Here is a 27,884-nt window from a genome sequence, read left to right as displayed (position 1 = left end):
TAAAATCTGTGTGTTTTTGTTGTGTGTGTGTGTTTGATCTATTTTTTGTGTTTTCTGTTTAATTTCGCAACAAATTAAAACTGAATTTGAACAAAATTTGTTGAAAAATCTCCTTTTTAAATAATTTTTAGTGTAAAAATGAACAAATAAAGGTATACTTCAATCTTCTAACAAATTCAATCATAAAAAATTTCATTGCCTTCTATGTTATATAATCTCAGCTAAATGCACGAAGACTCATGTTAGTCGCGCCTTGCATTATGACGTGTCTGTTCTAAAAGACTCACAAACATATCCTGTAATTTAGATTTACTATGCTAAAATGCATATGAAAATTTTTAATCATGAAGTCTCCATGTGGAATACTTTGTGCTGCATAATACACCATGTCTTCCTAAGTGATAGAATAATAAACACTAAATATATGGATATTTAGCCATGTTCTTGTCTCCTTTGTTTGGGAATTTGATAAAACTGACACTTACATATACCCACACTTAAACAATTAGTCATGTCTGCCTAACAAAAATTGACTTTGTATTGCGGTTGTATATTTCTTTTATTAATATTTAGTAATGATATTCTAAAAAATGTACCAACTTTCTCCTTTGTTTGGCAAAATTTGTGTGATACGTGGATGTCACCAGAATTTTAGGTTCAATTTCTTAACTACTTGTTTTTGACTATTTAATATAATAACTTCATTCACTAGCTATTTGGGTTTCCTAACTTGTAATATTGTTTGAATTACTACCTAGGAAATAAGTGAAAAAAACAAAGAAAACTGTTCCAAGAATGATGTTCCACATTATTCTAGATCGATGTCCTTTGTCAGACGTTACGGTGCTTATGTACGTAATATATGAAACAATAATTATAAATTTTTTATTTTATATTCTACGTTCTAAACCAAATATTTGTCTAATGGTCACTATTACTTTATATTGCTGGTCAAACTCAAAGAAAAAGAAAGCCAAGAAGATGAGGACGGTGAAAGGGATGAGGATTCTGCTATTTGCTTGTACAAGGATACACATTTTAAGGAACAAGGAGGATGGGCACACGAGAAAGCTAAGAGGAATTTTGTAAGTTAACTATAAGCTAGCATGTTGGATTATGAAATTTGGATCTCATAATATTTTTGCAGTTTATAGGGAGTCACATGCCTTTAAGTGACCATTTTTGTGGGTTATTGGGGGTCACATGCCTTTAAGTGACCATTCTTGATTTTTTGTGCACAAATGGAGGTGGGGAATTATTGCGGATGAAGTGTGGTTTTCATTCATTGAATTTCATGTTTAAAAAATAAAAAAATATAATGGGAATAATTTGTTGAAATGTTGGGGCCATGTGACAAAGAGGGTTCACATTGAAAGAAGTTAAAAGTTGTGTTAATGTAATAAGGGAGATCATAAAAGAGAGCCCTTTATTTCTATAATTATACAGAAAATTTCCCAAAAATAAACTGTCACAAAATTTCTTGCAGAAGCCATTTATAAATGTCTAAGGAGCTTATAGCAAAGTTTAACCATCATTCATCAAGTATCAAAATAACTGGACAATAAAGCAAAACAAATTTAAGTCCTGAAAACTGAAAACAAATATGGAAAATATGTTTACAGAAAGGCCTGGAGGAAAAGGATTCATAATTATTAATGACATATATTCTTTTGGCTCCTATTTTGCAATCTATGAAAATCAAAGTAGAGATGTGGAGAAAAAAGAAAAAAAAAAAAAAAAAAGTTGCTCTTAATCTGATTATACGTGTGTAAAAGAGTATGAATTTGGTTTTTAAAATGTTCAAACAGCTCTGAAGCTACTCAACAAATTTTAAATATTAATATCATTTCCTACTTTAGTTTTATAAAAAATCAAAATTATTAATTTAAAATGTCCAAACACTTGTGCAATGACAGTCACTTAAATGATGGCCTTGATGTTGATGGTGCCTTCATCCTATCTAGGGTTTTATTTTGTCTTTACTTTTTGTTTATGTATATTAGAATAATGCCACAATTTGGATGGCAGTTGTAATGGCCATCTTTTAAACTAGGAGTACTGTATTTTGGACATAAAAAAATAGCGCCAACACCTCGTTAGTCCAAGCCCCTAAAAAAATATAAAAAATAAATAAATGGAAAATTATTCTAAATCTCATTTTTGAAGGTTGTAGAAATCCCAATTTAATAAATAAAAATACTTATTTATTTTAGCTTTTTGTTTTTGTTGTTTTGCCAAGCTTATTTTCATTATTGTATATTTTGCTTTGGAAAAGCTCAGCATTATAAAAAATAAACAATAAGAAATGAATGTTGGAATTACAATAGACAAGTGACAACAACTCAAAAGACAAACTGCAATGACAAAATCATAATGGACACCCACATGGTCAGTAGTTATGGGCACTTGAATGGCATTACATGGTTACACAATTTGCACACTTGTGCTCACAGTTTGGTGGCCTTGACCCAAGTATGCTCAACATTTTATATGCTTCTTCATCCCTATTTATTCTTTCCATCCTTTCAGCTCATTTCATAATACAAAAGATCATATATATATATATATAAGTTTTAATACCCATTTGCTTTAAGTCACTCTAAATTAGGTTTGCGGAGAGCCGACTTTGTTCACTAAATTTCAAATCTACTGGAGTATCTCTAGGTAGGTGTTTCATTAAATTTCACATTTACTAGTAATTATTAGTGTTATAAGGGGGATAATCTCCTTTTTTGTGCTTCACTAAATTTCAGATTTCCTGGAGTAGTTCTTTTGTGCTTCAATATTAAATTTAAATTTCACATCTACTAGTAATTATTAGTATTATAACGGACTTGTGACACATCCTGACTTAAGCAGGTTAGACATACACAGTAGAGATGTGGAGAAATTTTGCCCTGAATAGTTTACATAACAGAATTATTTTCTTAACTCAAAATTATGAAATACTCATCTAATATCATTCTATTACAGCCCCATGAATTAGAATTCCTACCTTTGAATATGCGAAATAATAACTTTATTTTTTCTATGGAACCCAAATTGCTTGTGGAAGTTTTTTTAAATAATACATGTTGATATTGTTTATTGGCATCCAATAGCTCTATTATATGTTCATTTATTTCATTCATGTTATTACTATCTATGAGGATTTGTTGTATATTTACATCATTTAAGATTTATAATGCAGAGAGGGTGAGTTTGCAAACCCACCTGTTTGTAGAAGAAGCTGTGCTGCCCTTTTTGTTGTGCAAGTGAGATATTTTGTAAATGTAAAGGTCTAGTTTGTATTATGAATTTCTTTGAGAGGGGAGAATGATGAAATGTTGAGAAAATGACATTTTTGTTTCTAGTTTCTAATATCAGACCTTGAATATGTGTAAAGTATTCAAAATGTTTCCTTAAAGTAGATTGCTTTCAGATAAAAAGTGCTTACAATTAATATCAGTTGTCATTTGTCATTACAGTGTATCCAAACTCATCCTTCCATTTTGAAAATAAGCATTTCAATAAGCATTTTTTTTTCTCTCTATTGAGATTAAAATTCTAGCTTGCGCATGATTTATTCCTATGCCATATTCTTTCAATTTGATAGCGAACTTAAATATTTTGAAGGATGTAATGAAAGAAGAGGTTGCACAAAATTCTGATGGTACGAGTCTAATCATAAATGATGTTGAGATAATGCAAAACCAACAAGGCATAAGGAAGGGATGTTATCGTGGGCGGCAAAATTACTTGGTACCAGCAACAGCCGCTATCATGGTTCCTCCAATATCAGCAGTAGCAGCAGCTGCCACCATGGTTCCACCAACAACAGTCTCCATCAGATTCCCAACAACAGTAAACCGTACCAAACTGGCATCAACAGCCACCGCCACCTTTACCAGACTCTCATTTTGCAACAGCCGCCCCCAACAAGGTGGCAATATCAGCAGCCACCACCAACGTGGTGGCACCAGCAAGCACCACCACAACCACCAATAGAATGAATAATGGATCTTGAAGAGGATGGAACAATTTTTTGTGCTACTAGATGGTTTTAGTTTTTGTTTAGAAAACTGGAGATTTTATGGATCTTGAATATATATATTGTGGATTTATTTTGTTTTACGACTAGTATTATTTTTTTGAATGTTATTGTGGATCTATTTTGTTTATGTTTTGCATGTATCCGGAATGGTTAAACCTACAAATCAAGCATATATATATATATATATATATATATATTAGGGACAGTCTATCCGTCCCAAATACAATAATTATAATTAAAAAATACTATTTTAGGGACAATCTATCCGTCCCTAATACAATAATAATAATAATAATAATAATAATAATAATAAATTTATTAGGGACAGTCCATCCGTCCCTAATACTATATGTATTGGGGGTAGTCCCTGAAACTGTCCCTAATTCGAACCTTATAAGTGATAGTCAATACTGTTCCTAATAAGTTTTAGGGACGGTGTTAGGTCTAAAGTATTTGTCACGATCAACTTTGACCGTCCCTAAAACTCTTTTGTCATGCTACTTTTAGTGACAGACCAAATTGACCTTTAGGGACGGTTTTCGAGTTTTTAGGGACAGTTTCAACTGTGCCTAAAACCCTAATTTCTTGTAGTGTTATAATGTAGAGGTTGTGTAAACAAATGCAACTCATAGATTTGTAAATCTTATAAACTTTTGTTCTTTTGTAAAAAAAACTATAAAGAATCATGTATTACTATGTTGTTGGGCGTTGCTAAGTTGTATCCTATGGATTAATATATGTATGGAAAGGTTTTAAGGTGCCATAGCAACCCTTTTGTATAATTTCATGTTCATAGCAATTCAGTAGGAAATTCCAGATCGCAGAGCCATTTCGGCTGACCGAAATTCCTATTTCGGTTGACCGAAACTTTCAGTAGCCTCAGCTACTGTTTGAATCACAACCGACTGACCGAAATGGCCATTTCGGTCAAATGGTTTAGGAGCCATTTCGGTCGACCGGTTTGCTGTTGTTTTGTGATTTTTGTCCCTTCTTTTGATTTAACCAATTCCTAAGTATTGGAAGGTAGCTTAAGGTCTTCAAGGATCATATATAAGATGCTTAATGATGTAATAACACTGGACTTAATGGCATTGATTTAGGTAGCCTCAGGTTTGGGGAAAGACCCGGTTAACGGTTCGAACCTACGGGTTCGGGTCGTTACAAAACGAGTGACCATCAACAAAACCAGTTGAAGCTTATAGCTTATAAGACCCATCTACAGTGTTGGTCCCATCTTTGAATTAGGGTTTCCTCTTTTAAATGTCAAAAAGCTATTATAGGCCGATTAAGGTTTCATGCTCTAGTTCAAAAGATGATATTTGAATTGGCTACAAAGTCATTCAGGGGTAATTGAGTATTTTTTCACATGTTTTCTATTCTTATACACTTGTTTGGGATACTACACTGTATTGAATTGCATAGAATCTCAGTATGATTGAGTGTACACAGTTGCAACTATAGTTTTTTGTATATATTGACAAGTGTCCTTTATAGGGGTATTTTGGTCTTTGCAATGTTTAGCATCCATGTGACATATGTTTTGTGGTCCTAGTATGAGAAAATGAAGGTTGTTATGTATATCTTAGTGACTAAGTTTGATATGTATTGTTGATATGAAAGCTATCAAATGTTGTGCACTAGAAGATAAATAAGCGTGTTGTATAAAGGGCATTGCAGTCCTTTTGCTGAGGGAATGCCAAAATATTCCTTAACCAATCATTGGAAAATGGTGCCATGTGTTTTTCCTCTTTAGGGTGGGAACTTGAGCTCAAGGTTCACTATATATATCCTGTTATAGCCTTGAGCCTCCCAATCCTTGAGTAAGCACCCTTATGAGCAGCCTTGTGACCTACATTGTGAGCACACTCGAGACAGCAAAACTATATCTATTTCCTAAGTTTTGAAACCTATTTGTGAGTTAAATTCACCTCAAAAATGTGTATTGAGTGTATGAGTGCTTGATGATGAAGAAGGTGCTTAGTTGTTGTTTTCTGGTGCAAAAAAACCTGGTTTAAAAAGCCAAAGTTTGTTTCAGCCATTTTTAGAGAAGCATAACGGTTGAGGTAAGTTTGGTTCACTATTTTACATCTGCAGAGTACTTGTTTGTGATCATTTTACTGGTGTAGTTATATTTAATGTCTCAGACCTATGTATATGCTTGTGTTACTGGTTTAGGTTGATGATTTGAGCATATATTAATTATATCATGCTGTGAATTGCATTATTATCATCTAAGCAAGTTTTTATAGTTGAATTAAGGTTGTTGAAGTTGATCTCGGTTGTTGAAGTTGATCTTTGCACAGGAATATGATCATTTGACTTTTTGACCTTGTGAAACCCTAGTTCTTGGAGATTTCTACTATAAAAGGCCTATTGTGTGTACTGTGTTTCTATATACATGCTATATCCATCTTGATTATCATCTGAGCATGTCTATATTGAAGATGTAAGGCTGTGGAATTCATCTCTTGGTCTATATTCATTCAAATTTCTAATTTTACCCTTAGACCACAATTTCTGCAGAATGAAGACTATGTGTTGTTTGTTACTACTTTGAGCTGTGTGTTTCACTCCTTTCATTTGTATAATGTAATACCCCTAAATTTAAAATGATAGTCTTAGGATTTATTTAATTATTTTATTCCATTTTAATTAATTATTTGATGACGTGGCTAATTGTTAATGTGTTTATTTGAATTAATTGTTTAATTTAATTATGTACTTAAATGGTATATTTAATTAATTTGTTAGTATGATTTGTTTGCTTAAATGATGTGTAAGTATTTGTAATTAATTGTTAGGATTAAATGATTTAGTTGTTTTATTTTATTTTATATTTTAAAGGATGGATTTGGATAGTAGTAATGGACCAACTCAATGGGTCACATGGACTACTTGGATAGGAGGTTTGATGGGTATGAATATTTACCCATGAATAGTTGTATATGTGTATATATATATAAGGATAGTATATTATTATTAGTAATAATACATGATTAGTCAGATAAATTTATATATATATATATATATATATATATATATATAATATGTATATCACGTTTGGTAACAGAGGACTTGTATATATATGTATAGTTATTTTTCTATTATTCTTTTCCTTTTTTTTCTTATTATTTAAGGTAAGTAGAATTGGGGTTAGATTAGGAGTTAGTAGTGTGTGTGTGTGTATATATATATATAATGTATATTAGTCTGCATAAGGGTTAGAAAACCCATTACGTAGACAAAGAGAGGCAGAGAAAAAGAAGAAAAACGCAGAAAGAGTAAGAAGAAGATTGGCCAAAGGTTCAAGGCCGAATTCTAGGAGGAAGAAGGAGAGGTTGTTTGTGGACTAGGACCGAGCAGCAGAGAGGTTCGAAAGCAACCCAAGGGTTGCTGGAAAACTAAAGAAGAAGAAGTTTAAAGTTTTAAATTCGAAACCTTGAAGGCAAGTTCTTCGTCTGTCTCTTCCCCTTTGATTTCGTGTTCTATACATGTCTGGGACAATTCTAAAATTATTAAACAGTAAAATCGACCATGATTGCATGCTTAAATGGATTAAAAATAGTCTATGTGTTTATGTATATATGGTGGTTTGATTTTGATCTTGATGCATGAAAGTTTGTTTTAAATTGTTTAAATTATTCATGAAGGATTAAAATAAATATTTGGGATGGTTTGGGACTTATTACAGACACTTAGGACCCTTAATGGAGGAGATCGGAGCAGACAAATGTTGGAGTTGCACTGCACGATCAACCGAATTTGATTCCAGTTGTTATGGCGGAAATGCAAAATAACAATACACGCTATTCGAGGAATAATCAAGCAATCACAAAAAAAAATATCACACAAAGAATACAAGACATACATGGTTACCCAAATTTTAGGGCCACGTCCATGGAGCACACTAAACAAATTCACTATGAAAAAGATGAAGAATTACAAGGAGAATTTTCTATTAATCTCTCTCACTTGTTCTCTCTTGTATTGGCATAAATTTATCTCTAATTTTCACACACTCTAAAAACTTATTGGAGTTGATATTTATAGAATCCTAAACTTGTCCTACAAGAACTTGCCTTTTGTAAAATCCAAAACCAATAAGGAAGTTAAATCAGATCAGGAAACTAAATTTTCCTTAAACCAATAAGGAAGTTAAACCAGATTAGGAAACTGAATTTTTCCTAAAATTCAGGACTCTTAAAGTTTCCATATAATCAAATCTTCTTAAAAACAATTACCTAATCAGACTCCATAAAACCACAACAATCTCCCACTTGGAGACTGGAGCACTTCTAAACGCATTCTATCTTCTTCTCATGCATGTCCCTTGTATGTCAGTGTGCTTCTCTCTGTCTTCAAGCTAGAAGACCGACTGAAGCAACACACAGCTTTAGTTTCTCCATGGTCACTGTCTTGGTCAACATGTCAGCTGGATTCTTGGTGCCAAGTATTTTCTCAAGTGTCAATACCCCATCTTTTAACAAAGATTTGATGAAGTGATACTGAAGTCCTATATGCTTGGTCCTTGAATGAAATGCTGAATTCTTTGCTAGATGTATCACACTCTAACTATTACTGTGCAAAACATTTTTCACCTATTCGAATCCCAACTCTGTCAACAAATCTTGTAACCAAATCATCTTTTTGCTAGCCTCTGTCATCGCCACATACTCTGTCTCTATAGTAGATAACGCTGCAATCCTCTATATTTGCAAAACCCAACTAACTGCAGTTGTACCCACCATGAACACATACCCAGTAGTACTTCTTCTGTGGTCCACCTCACCAGCAAAGTCTAAATCTACATAACCATGTAGCTTTACTTCGCCCCTTTTAAAACATAGGCATATGTCTGTGGTACCCCGTAGATATCTCAATATCCACTTCACTGTTTCCCAATGTAGCTTGCCCGGATCCTTTATGAACCTGCTTACTGCTCTCACTGCATATGCAATGTCTGGTCTTATGCACACCATGGCATACATTAAACTTCCAATGGCTAAGGCATATGGAATTTTAGCCATGAAATTTTTCTCATCATCTGTCTTTGGACACTGATCTTGAGATAATTGGAAGTGATTAGCTAAAGGAGTACTCATCGCCTTAGCATTATTCATGTTGAACCTTTTCAGAACCCGTTCAACGTACTCAGCCTGAGACAACTGCAAAGTACCATTCTGTTTGTCTCTGTTAATCCTCATCCCAAGAATCTGCTTCGCTACACCAAGATCCTTCATCTCGAATTCACTGGACAACTGCTTCTTCAATTTGCTAATTTCTTCAAAATCAGAACCTGCCACTAACATGTCATCAACATAAAGTAGAAGGATAATGAAACTTGACTTAAACCTCTTGAAGTAACAGCAATAGTCAGCGTTGCACTTGTTGTAGCTATGTCGCTTCATAAAACCATCAAACTTTTTCTACCACTGCCTCGGAGCTTGCTTCAAACTATACAAGCTTTTCTTCAACTTGCACACTAGTTTCTCTTTTCCTTTGACTAAGAAATCCTCCCGTTGTTGCATGTAAATCTCCTCCTCAAGGTCACCATGGAGGAAAGTAGTTTTGACATCTAACTGCTTGAGGTGCAACCCTTCTACTGCAATAATGCTAAGAACTAAGCGAATGGTGCTCAGTTTCACAACTGGATAAAAAATGTCTGTGTAGTCAATGCCTTGCTTTTGCTGAAAGCCTTTGACCACCATTCTAGCCTTGTATCTCTTGGAACCATCATATTCCTCTTTTACCCTGTACACCTATTTGTTGTGAAGAGCTTTCTTCCCCATGGGCAACTTGGTTAGTTCCCATGTTTTGTTAGAGATAAGGAACTTTATCTCATCTTCCATTACAAGCTCCCACTTGCTAGCATCTTCAATTTGACATGCTTCATTATAGCTTCAAGCTCACCATCATCTGTGAGCAACATATAATATAAATATTTCTTATTCGGTACATGAGGTCGCGTAAACCTTTTGGGTGCAGGCATAGGAGTCAAAATCTGCGGTGAACTATGCTCTATGAGTTCTGGCCAAGAACCCTCATCTGTCTACTCCGCGTTAATGCTCTCTGAATCATCATCTAACTCAACAAACTCAGGCTTACTTTGTACAAGACTAGTTAATTGTGCTACATCTCTATCCTTGTACATCACCTTCTCATTGAAAATCACATCTCTATTTCTGATAATTTTCTTGTTCTGATTATCCCAGAATCGTTAACCAAACTTATCTCCTCCATACCCAACGAAGATGCATTTTAGTGACTTGGGGTCGAGCTTTCCCCTAGCATGGTCACTAATATGTGCATATGCAATACAACCAAAAACTTTCAACCATGAAAGATTTACCTCTTTGCCACTCCATACCTCTTCTGGTATTCGATGCTCCAAAGGCACCGATGGTCCACGATTAATTAGGTAGGATGCTGTATTGACTGCTTCTGCCCAAAACTGTTTGGGTAGACCCGAATGTATGCGCATGCATCTGGCTCTTTTTGTCAATGTTCGGTTCATCCGTTTTGCCACCCCATTTTGTTGTGGGGTTCCTTGCATTGTCCTTTTTAGTCTGATCCCATTATCAAAACAGAGCTTTTTGAACCCAGTGTCTTCATACTTACCACCGTTGTCCGACCTCAACCTCTTTATCTTCAAACCTGTCTCATTCTCCACCATGGCCTTCCACTTCTTGAATATATCAAATAACTCAGATTTTTACTTCAAAAAATAAACCTATACCTTCCTCGTGTGATCATCAATGAATGTCACGAAGTAGGATTTTTCGCCAATGGATGAAACAGTGGCTGGCCACCAAACATTTGTGTGTACTAGCTCAAGTTTATATTTTCTGAGATCTCTGCCGCTCTTTTTGAAACTAACACTCTTCTGCTTACCCATTACCCAACTCTCATAGAAGTCAATATCAATTGCCCGCATGCCTGGTAGTTTCCCCTTTGACTGCATAATCTTGAGCCCCCTTTCACTTATGTGACCTAGTCTTTGGTGCCAAAGGTTGTGATCTTCTCTGTTTTCTGCAATTGTTATAGACCCACAAGCACTGGTAGTTGTGTAGAGACTGCCAGATTTCTTACCAAGTGCAATGGTCATAGCACCTCTGGAAACTTTCCACGAATCTCAATTGAAGGTTGTAACAAAACCTTCCTCTGATAATTGTTCCACAAAAATCAAATTCTTCCTCAAGTCAGGGATGTGTCTCACATCCTTGAACTTTCAAGCTGATCTATTCAACTTGATTTGCACTTCACCCTTGCCAACGACGCTGCAAGGTTGATCATCACCAAGATACACCTTGCCAAGGTTACTCGGTTTATAACTATTAAATAGCTCTTTGCTTGAGGTGCCATGAAACGATGCGCCGGAATCTAATACCCATGACTCCGCCTTGCTCTCCAAAGAGCATATCAATGCATCATCTGATTCTTCTGAGACAACGTTTGCTTCAGTTTTTCTTTCAGTTCCCTTCTTTGAAAATCTATAATCAACACGATAATGTCCCTTCTTTCCATAATTCTAACACTCAACATCACTAAGATCTGTGGAATTCTTAAAATTTTGAAACTGTGTCCTTTCATTCCTTGACTTAAATCTGCCTCTGTTTCTATTACTATTGTTCTTCTTCTTGTTTGAACCATTACCTCTGCTTTCAACATTCAACGCCGAACCACTAGTGGAAACCCCTACTTTTTGCCTTCTAATTTCTTCAGTTAGAATCATGCTCATAACTTTATCAAACTTTAACTTGGTCTTCCCTGTAGAGATACTGATCGCTATAACTGTGTCACTCCAACTCTCGGGTAACTACCCTAGAATTAGCAGTGCTCAGACCTCGTCTTTGAAGTCAATATCAACAGACTCTAATTGCCCAACTATCTCGTTGAATGCATTTAGATGTTCGTTAAATTTACCACCTTCGACCACCTTCATGTTGAACAACTTTTTGATCAAGTGCACCTTGTTCGCTGCAGAAGGCTGTTCATATATACTAGAAAGGGCTACCATGAGAGATATCGTTGTCTTCTCGTTCTTGATGTTGAAGGAAATTGATTTTGACAATGTCAATCTGACGGTGCCAAGAGCCTTCTTATCAAGTAATTCCCATTCTACATCTCTTGTATCCTCTGGCTTCTCTCCCAAAGGTTGATATAGATTTTTCTGAAATAAGAGGTCTTCTATTTGCATCTTCGAGAAACCGAAGTTTGTGCCATTAAACTTCTCGATCATAGATGTGGATGTATTATCTTCTGATGTCATTACTCCCACTCGAACGGATAGATCTGATCGAAAGACTTTCAGAAAATCGTCAAACACCTTCTGTGCCCTAAGTTCTCAACCAAAGGCTCTGATACCAGCTGTTGGAGTTGCACTGCACAATCAACCGAATTTGATTCCAGTTGTTGTGGCAGAAACGCAAAATAACAACGCACACTGTTCGAGGAATAATCAAACAATCACCAAAAAAAAAAAAAAAAAAAAATCACACACAAGAACACAAGATATACATGGTTCACCCAAATTTTAAGGCTACGTCCATGGAACACACCGAACAAATTCACTATGAAAAAGATGAAGAATTATAAGGAGAATTCTTTCTCAATCTCTCTCACTTGCTCTCTCTTGTATTGGCACAAATTTAGTTCTAAGTTTCACACACTCTAACAACTTATTAGAGTTGATATTTATAGAGTCCCAAACTTGTCCTACAAGAAACTTGTCTTTTGTAGAATCCAAAACCAAAAAGGAAGTTAAATCAAATCAGGAAACTGAATTTTCCTTAAACCAATAAGGAAGTTAAAACAGATCAGGAAACTAAATTTTCCTTAAACCAATGAGGAAGTTAAGCCAGATTAGGAAACTGAATTTTTCCTAAAATTCAGTACTCTTGAAGTTTCCATATAATTAAATCTTCCTAAAAAATAATTACTTAATCAGACTCCATAAAACCACAACAACAAAGGTCGCCATAAATGAAGAAGACGACTCGTAATAGGAACGAGTCGACTTAGTTGCTAATCGAGCCGATTACTGAGTTGGCTCAATTGTTGAAACGAGCCGACTCAGTTGGTAAGCAAGTTGACTTCTTCTATGAAGGAACCGATTCAGTTGGGCTATGACCTGGGTGTTACGTTTTAAATATCCAGAATTTGTTTTAACCTATTTGAAATTATTTTTATGGCTTAAAAGGATTTGAGAAATTCTCAAAATGCATAATATACATTTATATGCTAAGGAATTAGACAATATGGGATTTTAAATGACTTCTATGTTGCTTGATGGATGCTTTGATTTTTTTAAATTGTTTTAACAATTAAAATAAGTGCAAATTGTTTTAACAATTAAAATAAGTGCTTAAATGATTTTAATCATGACTAGGAGGATTTATATGATTTAATTGAGATGTAGGTTAATTACTTATGGTGTAAGTTAACTACATGCTATTTAAATTATTATCGTTGCTTAAATATATGCAATAAATATCTGTATGATTTTTACCAAGCTATTTTTGGATTAATTGATGTATAATTTTATATGTTGCATTAATTGTTGGATTATGGATTAAATGCACCATGGTTAGGATATCGGGGCATATAGTGGATGGATTAACTATTAAGTTAAGTTTATCTATTTGTGTCAGGCCACGGAACTAGTTAGATGGCATAACATTGAAAGACTATGACGGATAGTTTATTTTTATGTTATGGATAGGATGGATATATATATATATATATATGGATATGTGTCATGATATTGAGTCTTAAGATCAGTGGTTAGGGTATATTGCTTAGGATGAATAGCTAGATAAAGTGGATAGTTGTGTGCCCTGGTAGATCATGATACTCATGCCCACTATATGTGCATTTTGCATGTTACCTACTATTCAGGTTGAGGCCACCCTATAGTCCAGTGAGAGTCTTTTAGTGTATATCCATATATATATATGGACTATATAGTTATTGTTGAGTTGACTAGGATGTATATGTGTATCAGGTCTCTGTATGAGATGTAATAAAATAGAACTTGTTCATGAGCCTGACCCATTGTTATTTTTCATGTGTTCGTCAGTTCCAGACTTAGAGATAGTTCGTCCTGAGAAGAGACAGTTTACCTCACTTTTCCGATTCTACATAGGATTCTTCTTTATGTTTCAGTCTTTGGATTTTGTTTTATTTTAGTTTGGATTTTACTAGGGGTCCACATGATAGATTCCCAAGTTGTAATCTAAATGGTTACTGGTATCAAAGGATTTTGATTATTTAATGGAGGATTTATTTTATTGAATTATTATTGGAGGAGTTACTATTTAGTTTTTCTTTTCAGCTTATTTATTTATTCTTATTGTCTTTTGTATTCTGTGTTCAATTATTACTTTAATTGTTTGATATCCCTTACTTTTGGGCTTGGTCTTAATCAATTCATGGCTTTGGAACGAAGGGGTATCACATATAAGCTAAAGTAAAGTTATTATTTTCATGTTTCATGTCTTTGGTGAGCTATGAGAGCTCAAAATGTCTAAGCAGGGTGCTTAGGACAGGGGGAGTGCCGTTGAGCACCAAGTGGAGCTAATGTGTGTGTAGAGATTGTGAAAATTAGTGTTTCATCTCGTACAAGGGTGTGTGCAGAGAGCAAGACAATTGAGTGTATAACTACTTGCATACAACTAGTGGAAATTACATTAGTTATGGCCAAGAACCAAGGTTCTTTATCTCTAATTGAAAGAGAATTTCCTTGTAAAATTTAGTGTACTTGTGGTTGAATGTTTGAACATTGTGTGTGTATTGAAAACACTCTTAGTGTGGAAAGAAGTTAAGCAAGAGAACCAATTCACCCCCTCTTGGTTCATCATACAACAACTAAGTCTGACGAGAAACTCTGAGCATATAAGACCCAAGTGCAGCAACCAAAATCCGGTGAGCTTTGGAACAACGACCGAACAAACAGATTCCCAACTGCATGCACTATTTTCTATGAACAGACATCAAGTTATAGTCGTCTATCGGTCCCTGCAAACACTATGAATGCCGGTGATATGAATTGAGCATCAGTGACATACCCGAGTTGCAAAAACCCATTCAGTTTCAATGAAGCTCCAATATGTGTTCTTGATTATGGTGAACAAATAGAAAGCCTACGATCTGCATACAACTTGGTGATGGTGACAAAACCAGCGAGACCCAATGAACACAGCGAGAGCTCTTTGCTTCGACCTTCATGAAAACTAGTGAGAGATCAGAGTTTTACATCGATGAACACCGAAATGAGCTCCAAGTATCTTTCATGCATGTTTTTAGGTCCGGTTAAGTTAAGACCAAAAATTTCAGCAACAACAAGCAAACCGAAGTTTCAACTGGAGTCTATACAGCTCCAATGATAATAGTTCTGGTGGACCCACCATCTGCGTGCGACACCAGACAAAATAATCCTCGTCCATCATGTATTCTCCACTGGCAACGGAACCTGAACAAGAGAGCGTCAAGAACTGCATAATCCATGTGACTGAAACATTGATCGACTAAGGATTAACCAGCGTTGAAGTCTTCGTTATTACTTGATTGAAGGTCCATTTAATTCGGTAGAGTTTCAGCGACTCAACGTAGAAGTTTTTAGTGACCAACCGATGATGAGCACGAAGCTACTCCAACCAGTGAGCTTCTAATGTACGGGTCAGGCAGACTTCATTAAGAAACCCAACCAACTACAGTGAGCTTTAGAGCATATTTGAGTTCTTCCCACCGATTTTCTTCAGTTTGAGGCACGTGCAAGCTGAAAGTGATTAAAAGGGCAGTATGATCTTTAGGTGATTAAAAGGGTTATATAGTCATATTTAAGTAGAATAATAAGCATGTGACTATCACGTACTTTTACTATTAGTTTTAGACGGCGGATCCAAATCTGCTCCAGTGCATCTCTCACTGGAGCAGATCCAGTGCACATTCAATGGCTAAGGTGAAACCACCTCAGCCTATTTGTCACGTCACCATCCAGTCAGCACCCAATCATCACTCAGTCAGCATTTATCCAAAAAAATTACTAATATACTATTTTCATTTACCACATGTACGAATACCCCATACACTTATACTAATACACCATACACTTATACATTATACAAAATCAGAATACATAATTTACAATTACATTTAACCTTTTTATGTTAAAAACTATGTTCAACTTTACCTTTGGGGGTAAAATTACAGAACCCTAATCTCTCTCCTCTGCTCGTCGTCTTCCTCGCGTCCTGTGAAGCCGAATTCCACTGTTCTTCTTCATTCCAACTCCTGTAGTCTCGTCTTCGTCTTCGTCTGAAGTCGAAAATTTCAAAATTTAATGGCTAGGTTAAAATCTATAGCGAGGAAGAAAGCCAATAAAGGTACGTTCCAGGTATCTAAGAAGAAGAAGTCAATTTCTACGAATGACGCTAGAACAGAAAACGTCTCACATGAAGGACAAACCTCAGGTGAAGGACGAAGCAGTGTTGGTATTTCCGGTGGGGAGTAGGATTTGGTGAACCGGCCTCCCATAGTGTTCTTAATGTATAGGTGAACATTGATTATGTATCAGTTTGTTTGTTTAAGGGTTTAGAAATTTATTTCAGATTTTATGGTTGGGAATGGTGAAAATGAGCTTTTGAAGTTAATTTATTAAACGTGTTAGCCAAATATTATGACGGTATATGCAATTGATATATGATACATTTGTTAAGAAGTTGTGATAATAATAATTTGTTGTTTCTGAATATGAAATCTTCCTACATATAGTGAAAGTGTTTGTGGTTGTGATTATTAATTTAGGAATTGTGAGATTGAGTTGTGGAAGTTAATTTTTTTAAGTTGTTAGGTCAATATGTTGATTTAATAAAAATAAAAAGTTAAATGCATACATGATACATGTTTAGATAAGTTGTGAGCATAATAAATTGATCTGTCCAACTTTTTTATTGTATTGCGTTACAAATAGTAGGTGATAAAATATGCAAATCTTTGCACATATATGTTGAAAGTATTTGTGGTTCTTATTATTAATTTATGAATTGTGAAACTGAGTTGGGGTAGTTAATTGTTTTAACGTGTTAGTAAAATATGTTGATGCAATATGGAATTAATACATGATACATGTAAAAATAAGTTGTGATAATATGCAATGCATACATGAAGGGCCGAGTGCATTAGGAAGTACCGGCAAGAGCACTCAAAACATGACAGGTTACCGAAGGCAGTGATGCTTGCGGTGCACAAATCTGCTAGACAGACATGGAATGCAAAGTCTGCGGCTAATAAAGAGCCATGGATCAGGGATTGTACAAGATGAAAGGAAGAATACGACAAGCTTCCTGAAGAAAGAAAGGCCCCAAAAAAGAAAGGGTGATTAAATTTTAATGTAAATATTTTATTTGATAACGAAACCGAGAATGTATGCATGATGTGTTATAATCTTATGCCTTTGAAGCATAAGAAAAAGGAAAAGATCAATTGGACCCAAGGTGCCTGGCACAGATGCTCTCTTTCCAAGTTCCGCAAAGCAGTGTCACAGCTTAATGAGGAAAAGATAAAGGCTATTAAGGAGCTTGGATTTGGAAAATTGCTAGAACTTAAATGTTCTTTTTTGTCCCGGGAGTTATGTATGTATTTAATAAAAAAAATTGACTCTGAAAAATGTTGTATAAAAGTTAAGGATATAGGTTATATACCCATCCATTCAGCCGATATCTACTCGATCCTTGGCATACCATTTGGTGTTCCAAAAGTGCCGAAAACTAATCAGTATCTTGATTCTAAGTGGATAGATAAAGGTGGTTATAAGGAAGCTGGTCGAATGCACTAAGATGTATTATTAGAGCATGTTTTAACGGTAAAGGAAATGGATGAATTCAAGTGAGCGTTTGTGCTCTTTGCTTGCAGTACTGTACTTAGTCCCACCGGTCATAATAATTGTCATTGGGGCTTGTTGAAAACTGTGGATGATGTGAATGTAATTAGCAGTTACAACTGGTGCGGATATGTTCGTGATTGTTTGGTGAGAACCCTGGAACCATCTGGAGACGGGAAGCTGAAGAAGTCATACGGTGGTTGTATGATTTTTTTGCAGGTATCCTTGGGTATGATTTTTATACATTTGCCTTTAAAATGTGTGTGAATTACATGTTAATTTTATGAAACAGAAGAAATAATTACTTTAATTATTGGTCTTTTAAATCAGCTGCTTTATCTAACGCGTTGTGATACGCAATACCGAGCTTATCCTGAGGGAGATATTAAAAGCTTAAGTTTTTGGACATCAGAGGTTGTACAATCACGAATCAGATAGAGATGGGTAATGGAGATTTTGGACATGGATAGGTAATTATTTTTGTCATGTATGGACAGGTCTATTTACGAATAGTATTTTGTATTGTTGAAAATAGTTATATATATATATATATATATATATATATATATATATATATATTATAATTTGATGATAAAGTAGTGTTATCTAAATATGGAATGGAAATAGTTGATCCCTTTGAAGCCGAAGACTTGTAGTAGCAGCAGCAGTGGTAATGATATGCCAGCCGAAGATGGTTTTGGCCCTTCTTTAAACATTGATTTTGTTGATTATCATTTTTCTGACTCGGATGTGGAGGTAATTGTGTTGTAAAATACATTATCTCTATTTACAGATATGTTTGCAAAAGTTATGTGAACTAATTGTCCTTAATTTTCGCAGACTTGCATAACTAAAGTGCAAATGGACATACAAATGGCTGAATTCAATGTATTAAAATCCTAAAGAAGCCTAACAAAAATGTTATCTGCCTTCAAGAAGCGGGACATGCGAAAAAAAATAAGGCTGTCAAGGGAGAACAAAGAGAAGAATGATGGGTTGGGTGGGCAACGAAGTGATGTAGATGGTAATGATGATGATGTTGACCATGTTGAGGAATCAGGTGGGGATGAAAAAGTTCAGGATGAAGAAGTTGAGGATAAAGAAAGTGAGGATGAAGAAGTTGAGGATGAAGAAAGTGATGGAGACTCTACAGTTGGCAATGAGGCCAATGAGGAAGGTGAGGATGAAGAAAGTGATGGAGACTCTGCGGATGGCAATGAAGAAAATGAGGAAGGTGAGGATGAAGAAAATGATGGAGAGTCTGGCAATGGCAATGAAAGAAGCGAAAATGAAGAAACTGATTAAAGAAGTGAGGAAGAGTGTAATGATGATGATGAGTAGGAGCAGGGTGAAAAGAATAAGACCTGTTCTACTCCAACTCACAGTCTTTTGCTAAGTACTGAGGAAAATAATGAGTTGAATGCTGCTGTTGCAGCCAGTTGTCGAGACAGTGAGTTAAAAAGAGAATGAAGGACTTGTAAAAGTTGTAAGGGGGAAGAGGGAAATGAAGTGTTGCGGATATGCTTACGCTGACTATGTAAAGAAAAATAATAAAATGGTTCATCTCACCAAGGAGCAGAAAATGTTGTTGACATATGTGGGAAAGTTTGATGGAGATAATTTGTAAGTTTTTAATGCACACTTTTCATCTTCTGCGTTACATATGTTTGCGTTTAAATAATTATTGCATTTTTTTATATGTAATGTGTGAGTATGATACTTAATTTACAAGCATTGTTGTGAATTATCTCTTCAGTGAAATAATCGTTTCCATGTTTGGTCGCATTATAAGTCGACAGCAGATTCAAAGTGTATTCCCTGGTAGGTAATTGTCGGATGATGTGAGTTGAATGAATTTCGCACATTACTATTGTATAGTTGTGGTTGTTGATGGTATACAAATTGAATTTTTCTAAATTAAATGTATTTATTTAAAGATGATTAATTTATTTGGGAATATACTAAACATGGAGGAAGGACCTGCTGGGGAGAAGTATTGCTTTAGTAATAGAGCGGTACAGTTCATAATTAATTTCAATGTGATGAAGATAAAGACTAAAGTTGGACGCTGGCCTGTCCTACCGCAAGTCTGGTCAAAATACATTAAGGATTCTGAGATGACTTTTCTTTCACGTCACATGCAAGCGCAGTTGGTGAGTATGTCTTTTATTTATTGGATATAAAATTTTAAACCTTGGTTTTTGTATGATTAACTTTATACTGATCTTGGTGTAGTTATTATTCCCGTCATGCATAGATGGGCATTGGTTATTGTTTGTGGTAAATCTTCGCAAACGAAGGGTGGATTATATTTGTTCAAAGGGAAGAACCCATACATGCAAAGCATATGTTAATTTGTTGGTACGTATATACAGTTTCAGTTGATATAAAAAAATTTTAGTGGCAATATATTTAAAAAAAACTTGCTTTGATCAATAGAAAGAGTTTGCTGGAATTGTGGTTGGTGAAGATTTGACAAAATATCGTACATACATACCAAAGAAAATATCCCAGCAACCTGACAGGTATGCATAATTGAATGTGTGTTTCATGTAAATGTGAGGTTATACGGTTTTGGCGGGTTAGTTGTAAACCAATTGTAATACAGTTGATCGGTTTGACTTGTTTTTTTATTTTTGTTTCAGCGAATCATGTGGGTTTTATGTGATGAGGTTTATGGAGACGTGGAATGGGGAATGTTTTTCCCGTGAATTTGAACATGTAAGTAAATATGTTGATAAGTTTTACGTGCAAGTATATTTAAAGTAAATTTAATTGATACTTACATTTATTCATACAATATTGATAATGTTGCAGGAAGACACAAAAGCAATGTGTTCTGAGACGCTACTGCAATTGATTGATAACGATAGGAATGAAAAAAGATGTGATTTGTACTCGCTGGCCGCATCTCTTCCATGAATGAATGTAAAACAAAAAAACCAATATTTGTTCATATGTTACCATTGATGGCTGTATAACATTAATCAGAATTTGGTTGTTACCATTGATTAGTATTTGTGATGTTAGTTGGTAAAAACATGTGATAAATAGAACGTCTGTCCATTTATTGATAGAAATTTTATGTTATAAATGTGTTCGTACAGTACATGAAAAATATTTGTGATGTTATAGTTGACATATAGTGATATTATAAAACATTTGTTTGTATGACAATTAAATTAATCAAATAAATGCAGTGAATTATTTATATGATATTTATATGACTGTTTTGTTATAAATATGTTTCTACACGACATGAAATGTATTTGTGATGTTGATTTATAAAACCCTATGATGTAGGCGAAAATGTATAATATTATTTACATAAATGTTACGTTATACATGTGTTCATACAATAGATAAAACAGTTGTGGTTTGAGTTAGTAATATAGTATGATGTATGCCAAATCAGATAAAAACGTGTTTGTGATGATATATCCAAGTAACAGTTGACATATAGTGAGATTATAAAACATTTGTTTGTATGACAATTAAATTAATTAGATAAATGTAGTGAATTATTTATATGACTGTTATGTTATAATATTATATATATAAATGTTCTGTTATAAATATGTTCATACAGTGGATGAAAAATATTAGTTACTAATACAGTATGATGTATGCCAAATCAGATAAAAACGTGTTTGTGGTGGTATATCCAAGTAACAGTAGACATATAGTGACATTATAAAACATTTGTTTGTATGACAATTAAATTAATCAGATTAATGCATTGAATTATTTATATGACTGTTCTGTTATACTATTATATATATAAATATTCGGTTATAAATATGTTCATACAATAGATGAAAAATATTTGTGATACTAGTTACTAATACAGTATGATGTATGCTAAATCAGATAAAGACGTATTTGTGGTGGTATATCCAAGTAACAGTTGACATATAGTGACATTATAAAACATTTGTTTGTGTAACAATTAAATTAATCAGATTAATGCATTAAATTATTTATATGACTGTTCTGTTATAATATTATATATATAAATATTCGGTTATAAATATGTTCATACAATAGATGAAAAATATTTATGATACTAGTTACTAATACAGTCTGATGTATGCCAAATCAGATAAAAACGTGTTTGTGGTGGTATATCCAAGTAATAGCAGATTAATGCATTCAATTATTTATATGACTGTTCTGTTATAATATTATATATATAAATGTTCGGTTATAAATATGTTCATACAATAGATGAAAAATATTTGTGATACTAGTTACTAATACAGTATAATGTATGCCAAATCAGATAAAAACGTATTTGTGGTGGTATATCCAAGTAAAAGTTGACATATAGTGACATTATAAAACATTTGTTTGTATAAAAATTAAATTAATCGGATTAATGCATTGAATTATTTATATGACTGTTATGTTATAATATTATATATATAAATGTTTGGTTATAAATATGTTCATATAATAGATGAAAAATATTTGTGATATTAGTTACTAATATAGTATGATGTAAATAAGAAGAAAACACGCAGAAAGATAACTGCCAATGTAATGCGATTTGAGATTTCATTAATGCAATTACATAACATACCACCCCAGTACAAAAGTAGTAGTCCAAATCAGATTTCATTTATACAGCAAGGTGAGGATAAGTAAAAAACCGCCAATCCAAGGAAGACCATTGCTGCAACAAAGAAGATAAAGAAAGGTTTTGCAATTGACAAATATAGATTAAGATGATCGGTGTCTAGAGTAGGAGCAGTAGTAGTTGCACGACCAACTGGGTTTTGAACAGGTGCTGGTGAATCCACCCACACAAAAAAAAAAACAACGTCTTGCTGCACAATTGAAGAATCGCCTCCCTGGATTTTCTTTTGTGTGCGAAACATACAAGAGACTCAATTCTCCACAGAAACATTTTAGGTGAGCCACTTCACCCCTATGACGTATTTTACTGTTGCTGGATTCAGCCATTGAAGACCTATGTCACAAGGATACCACCCAACAGAAAAAATATCAGGATAGGAGTTGGGAAATAAGTGTGTGTATTTGTGTGCATGTGTGTCTCTGTGTGTGTGTATATATATATAAATATGCTCTGTCAATGTTGTAACGACTCCTGGCCTTCAGACTTAACGGTTGTATTTCAACGGTCAAGAATTTTAAAGCTGAAAATTATACTATTATTCATAAATACAATATTATAATTATATTGTTTTATAAATACGAATATTTATTTAGGTGGCTAAGCTATGTTTGGCTATAATATAATTGGTAAATTTATATATTTTATCTATATATATGAAAACAATTTTATAGTGCCCCCCTCAATTTTGTAGTTCCTAAAATTTTATTTATATTTTCTCTTTTACTCTCCCAATTCCTTAAATTTCCTTAATAGATGAAGTTAAAATTTCCTTAATAGATAAAGTAAAAAATTTCCAAAATAGCCTAATATTTCACAATTACGGTTGGGTTTGTGTTGAAAAATATGAACCCATATATAATTGGTGTTAGATTTGGATTTAAGTGGTAGCAACCCGAATCCGTATTCTAAATTATTTTTATCTTATTATGTACGTTAATTTTTTTTGTCAAAATAAAAAATATCACTATATTTCATAATCCCAAGTTCAAACTAAATAATATTATAAATCATTATCTTTATTGAAATAAAAAATAGTGTAAAAATGTAATATAAATCTTTTGTTATTAATTTGTTCCTACATTATATGAAATATATTTGTGATGTTAGTTAGTAAAATAGTATGATGTTTTTTTTAATCTTAGTTACTTGTAACAGATACCTATATGTAATACATAAAACAATATGTAATACAAAAAGTACATATTTCACATTTCATATTTCATGCAGTACGCATAAAGTAAGTTCCTTATAGGAACTACAAAAGGCTTGCAAATACATGGATCTATATATGACATAACAAAAGACTTGAACTGTTGGTTCCCTTTTACGCATCATCTGGGTTCTGACCTTCATTCGCCATAGTTGCGCTCGGTTTCCAGCTATGCTAAGCGACATTCCACCCAGCGTAGTTCTTTCTCCATCCTCTGTATTTTCTTGATGACACGGGTCAGCTTACCCATCACGGTATTCAGAAAGTTAGGATGGTTCATATTTAACTCATCAGTCTCATATGTGCTTGTTTGAGGATGGGGGACTGGTGGTGGAGGAGATGGGTTAGGTTTCCTTTCTATCTTGGTTGTGCCTGTGGTTAGACAAAGTGTGGATAGTTAGGTTTTATAGGGTGGAAATGTAACTACCATATCTGACCATACATAAATGCATTTAGAGATACGTCAGAGAGGTGTATGTGGCAGAAGGAGAGATGCACTTGCAATCAATTACTTGTTCGTCAAAACAGAGAAATGCTGCATTCAATTACTAGTTCGGCCAAAAAGAGATGCAATTGCATTACATTAATAACTAAGATATTTGTGTAAAACAAGTATACTTAATGAAGTTGTTGGCCATAAATGAGAAGTTAATAATGGCCAACTACTAATTACTATTCAGTTTACTGAATATATCCAAGGCAGCTTCTTGTAACCCGAGAAATATTCCAAGGTATCAAATTGTAACCCGAGAAGTTGGTGAGTTTTCCTATCTTAACTATACTTTTTTTTTTTTTTTATCTTAACTGTGTATATATAATTTATACTTGTCAATCTGAGCACTGAACTAGTCAGTTTTGTGTACTTTCTTTTCAGACGGCATTCGCGGCATGGTTTCAATTATTGTTCACTATGGTCGGCATACTGAAATTTTTAGAAGATTTGTGTGGACTTCCACATTCTTTTGCCATGAACGTATATGCTTCTATCCCTGACACACTCGACAGAATGGTGTTTCGCAGCAATTCAGATATAGCGACGATGTTTCAATTGAAATATTCCTGTAGAACGCAGATTGTTTTCTTTGAAATAGAGGAAATAGGTTATCCATTAGCTACCTGCTTTTGACACATGTTATGTTATGTTATGTAGTTGTGACACATGTTTAAAATATAAATAAAGTTGTGACATATGTTATGTGATGTGGGAATGGATCCTCTGTAAGGAAAAATTTACATTTAAAGCATATATGTATATGTATATATATATAAAGAATATATTTATAAAAAGTTAGTGTGAATTCATACCTTAAGGGGTAATGGGACCGCTAAAAAAAAGGAAAGATGTGAACAATTCACATAAGTAAAAAATTAAAATTTATAGAATGAAAACAGTACTACCCAAATATATTTAAAAAAAAAAAAAAAAAAACAAAATTAATAAAAACTACCTAAATATCCATACACAAATATTCATACACAAATTAAATAAGAATTACAAATATTAATGAATAAAGTCCATTGTGATGTGCCGAAAGTCCACATATAAACCCAATAAAAATGCAGAACTACCCAAATAATCCTTCTATGTGATGTTGCGAAAGACGACCTTGCAAAACCATGATATTTAAATCACACTAACAATGATTACAATTGATGACATCCTCGTTTATGATCCAACAATGCTAATCAATATGGTTGCCTTCGGGACAACATTTTAGAATATGCGTAAAGAATGACCGATTGCAAACAAAACTCCTCTGGATAATTGTTAACATCTTTTTACGGGCAGACTTGATAGAAGGGCTCAGTATTGAATTTGTCCTCAACAACGTTAACAAATTAATCCCCGCCTCTTTGTCCGCTTCACTGGAAAACAATAATGCAATACACATAGGATAGAGGGACGGGTAACCATTTTTACAGAGGAAAGATAACCCTATTTTTTCATTATAAACAATATAATCAACCTGTGCAAATTTTTTTGCATGTTAGACCTTAAAAATAAATAAAGTGTAATACGTAAAAAAGTACACATGATCTTTCTAAACATACCACTCCCCTAATGAACTTTGCAACATGATCCCTAGATTGAAAACATTGTTCTAGGTACATACGTCTTGCTGGGATACTTTCATCTAGTCCATTACGTGCAAGTAAATCAATTGTTGAAGTGTATCGCCGTAGACCCGTCGTCCATGGTCAAGTGTCCAGTTCTGTCGTTTCCTTGTATTTTAAATACGAACAACACCCATATTCCTCACTTCAGTAATGAAGACCCATAACCCGATAATGCATGCAAATTGTAAAAAGTATAAACATAACTCATCATGCATGCTTCTCCACACTATTTGTAAAAGTTATAGCCTCAACTCGTCTAACCACATCTTCAATCGCAGTCTGTAGAACAGAATCCATGGCTTTTGAATACATGCACCGACTAGATATGACGATATAAATAGACACATGAATTAACCGTTTATACTTTGCCTAGGGCAGTTAAATAGTCAAAACGTTCAATATAACAACGGTTAGAAGGGTAAGGTGGAAGTTCCCACGTCTGGATCATTTAAACCTTTTTTTAAAGTTCATTTATGTTGTCCAGGTGTACACGTGTACATTATAAAATAAATTTTTATCTGAACAGTAATTTTTTTTTTGACTTCTGTTACGAAATAATTCCTACATTACATTTAAATTAACTATGACAACACATATGAAATCATTTTGTTTGTTATTCCCAGTAATTTAATTAGAATATAAGTATTACAATAAAGGTATAACTCCATAAATAACATTTGTTACATCCACTTACATTAGAAGGGTAGGATGGAAGTTCCCACGTCTCAATCATTAATATGTTTTTTTAAAGTTCATTTATGTTGTCCAACTGTACACGTGTACATTATGAAATAAAATTATCTTTTCAAGTTCATTTTTTTTTTGACTTCTGTTACGAAATCATTCCTACAGTACATATAAATTAATTATGATAAAACATATGAAATCGTTTGGATGTTTTTCCTACTAATTTAATTGGATAATAACTATTACAATAAAGGTACAACTCCACAAATTATATTTGTTACATCCACTCACGTTATTTCTTTCTACCATGTCTTGGAGGTGGAATTACAAAGTCATCATCTGCTGGGTCTGAAAAATCGGACATTTCTGAATCTGATTTTAGGTCTGGGTCATTGAAGATGGCGGCCAACTGTTCTGCTGGATCTTCGTATGTTTCTTTAGCATGTTTCACTTTCTGGAACTTACGTCATCTCACATATAGTTGCCGAATCTCACGTTTGATTTGACCAATCACGGAATCCATATTTGATGTACCTGAGAGCTTCATTTCAAGTGAACAGGGTTTTGGAATTGACAGACCTTGTCTTCTGCACTCTGCCACAATTACACCCCTAGCATTTGTTAACTCATTATACCTAATACGATGTTGTCGCTCACCGTCTGGATCAGGCAGATGTGGAGGTGGACCGCCTTCCACAACTTCAATATCGTCTTTTACCATACCAATATCCATGTTTAACAGTTCACCAAGGAAGTGGGCATTCCATCTACCCAGGGCTTGAACAACTTGTGCATGAGTTTTGTATGGATAATACCTTGCATCAACATACCCTCGTGTCTATGCCTTTGCTTCCGCCAACTTCGTGTATATACCAACATTCCGGCCCTTCACTACAAGGTAAAACTGACGGCCAGCCATTGCTTATACTTTGAAGGGTTGTCAATTTAAAAATGGGATGGGACGACTGCTATAGAGATACAGATGCCCTAAATATAGATCTGAGGTATCGTGTAGGTTGAAAATAATAAGTAGGGTCTTAAATGTTCTAAACAAACCATTCAATTGTAATGAAGGCAAGGAATAAATGGTCAAATATAAAGTGTTCAATATAAAAAGGGAAGTGCAGTTCTGACTTAAATACAATATTTTTAACATAACAAATATACTAGAGTAGAAGATATCATGTATAGTGACACCTTAACAATATTTTGACCACTCAGCAAAATAAAGGAAGTGCAACCATGGCAATAACGAAGAAATCACGATGAAGTACACTTATTGTACCCTGCTACCATATCATGGTAATTCCTCGAACCC

The 27,884-nt window shown here is 34.1% G+C and overlaps 1 protein-coding gene across 1 annotated transcript; it reads left to right on the top strand.

The window, feature by feature from the left end:
- Nucleotides 1-18,830: 18,830 nt before the first annotated feature.
- LOC132301460 (uncharacterized) lies at nucleotides 18,831-19,217 on the top strand. The gene has a single exon (XM_059798709.1). It carries the CDS (start codon nucleotides 18,831-18,833, stop codon nucleotides 19,215-19,217), a length of 387 nt encoding a protein of 128 aa, XP_059654692.1.
- Nucleotides 19,218-27,884: the final 8,667 nt, after the last annotated feature.

Source organism: Cornus florida, unplaced genomic scaffold (assembly GCF_030987335.1).
Source record: "Cornus florida cultivar Cherokee Brave unplaced genomic scaffold, ASM3098733v1 CherokeeBrave_3.0.0_Hap2_Chr03, whole genome shotgun sequence".
Taxonomy (NCBI): domain Eukaryota; kingdom Viridiplantae; phylum Streptophyta; class Magnoliopsida; order Cornales; family Cornaceae; genus Cornus; species Cornus florida.
The sequence above is the reverse complement of the archived record's forward strand: the minus strand, read 5'-3'. Positions and strand labels throughout refer to the sequence as shown.

Coding starts and splice junctions, on each gene's coding strand:
- LOC132301460 (XM_059798709.1), top strand. CDS start 18,831: ATGTTATCTGCCTTCAAGAAGCGGGACATGCGAAAAAAAATAAGGCTG.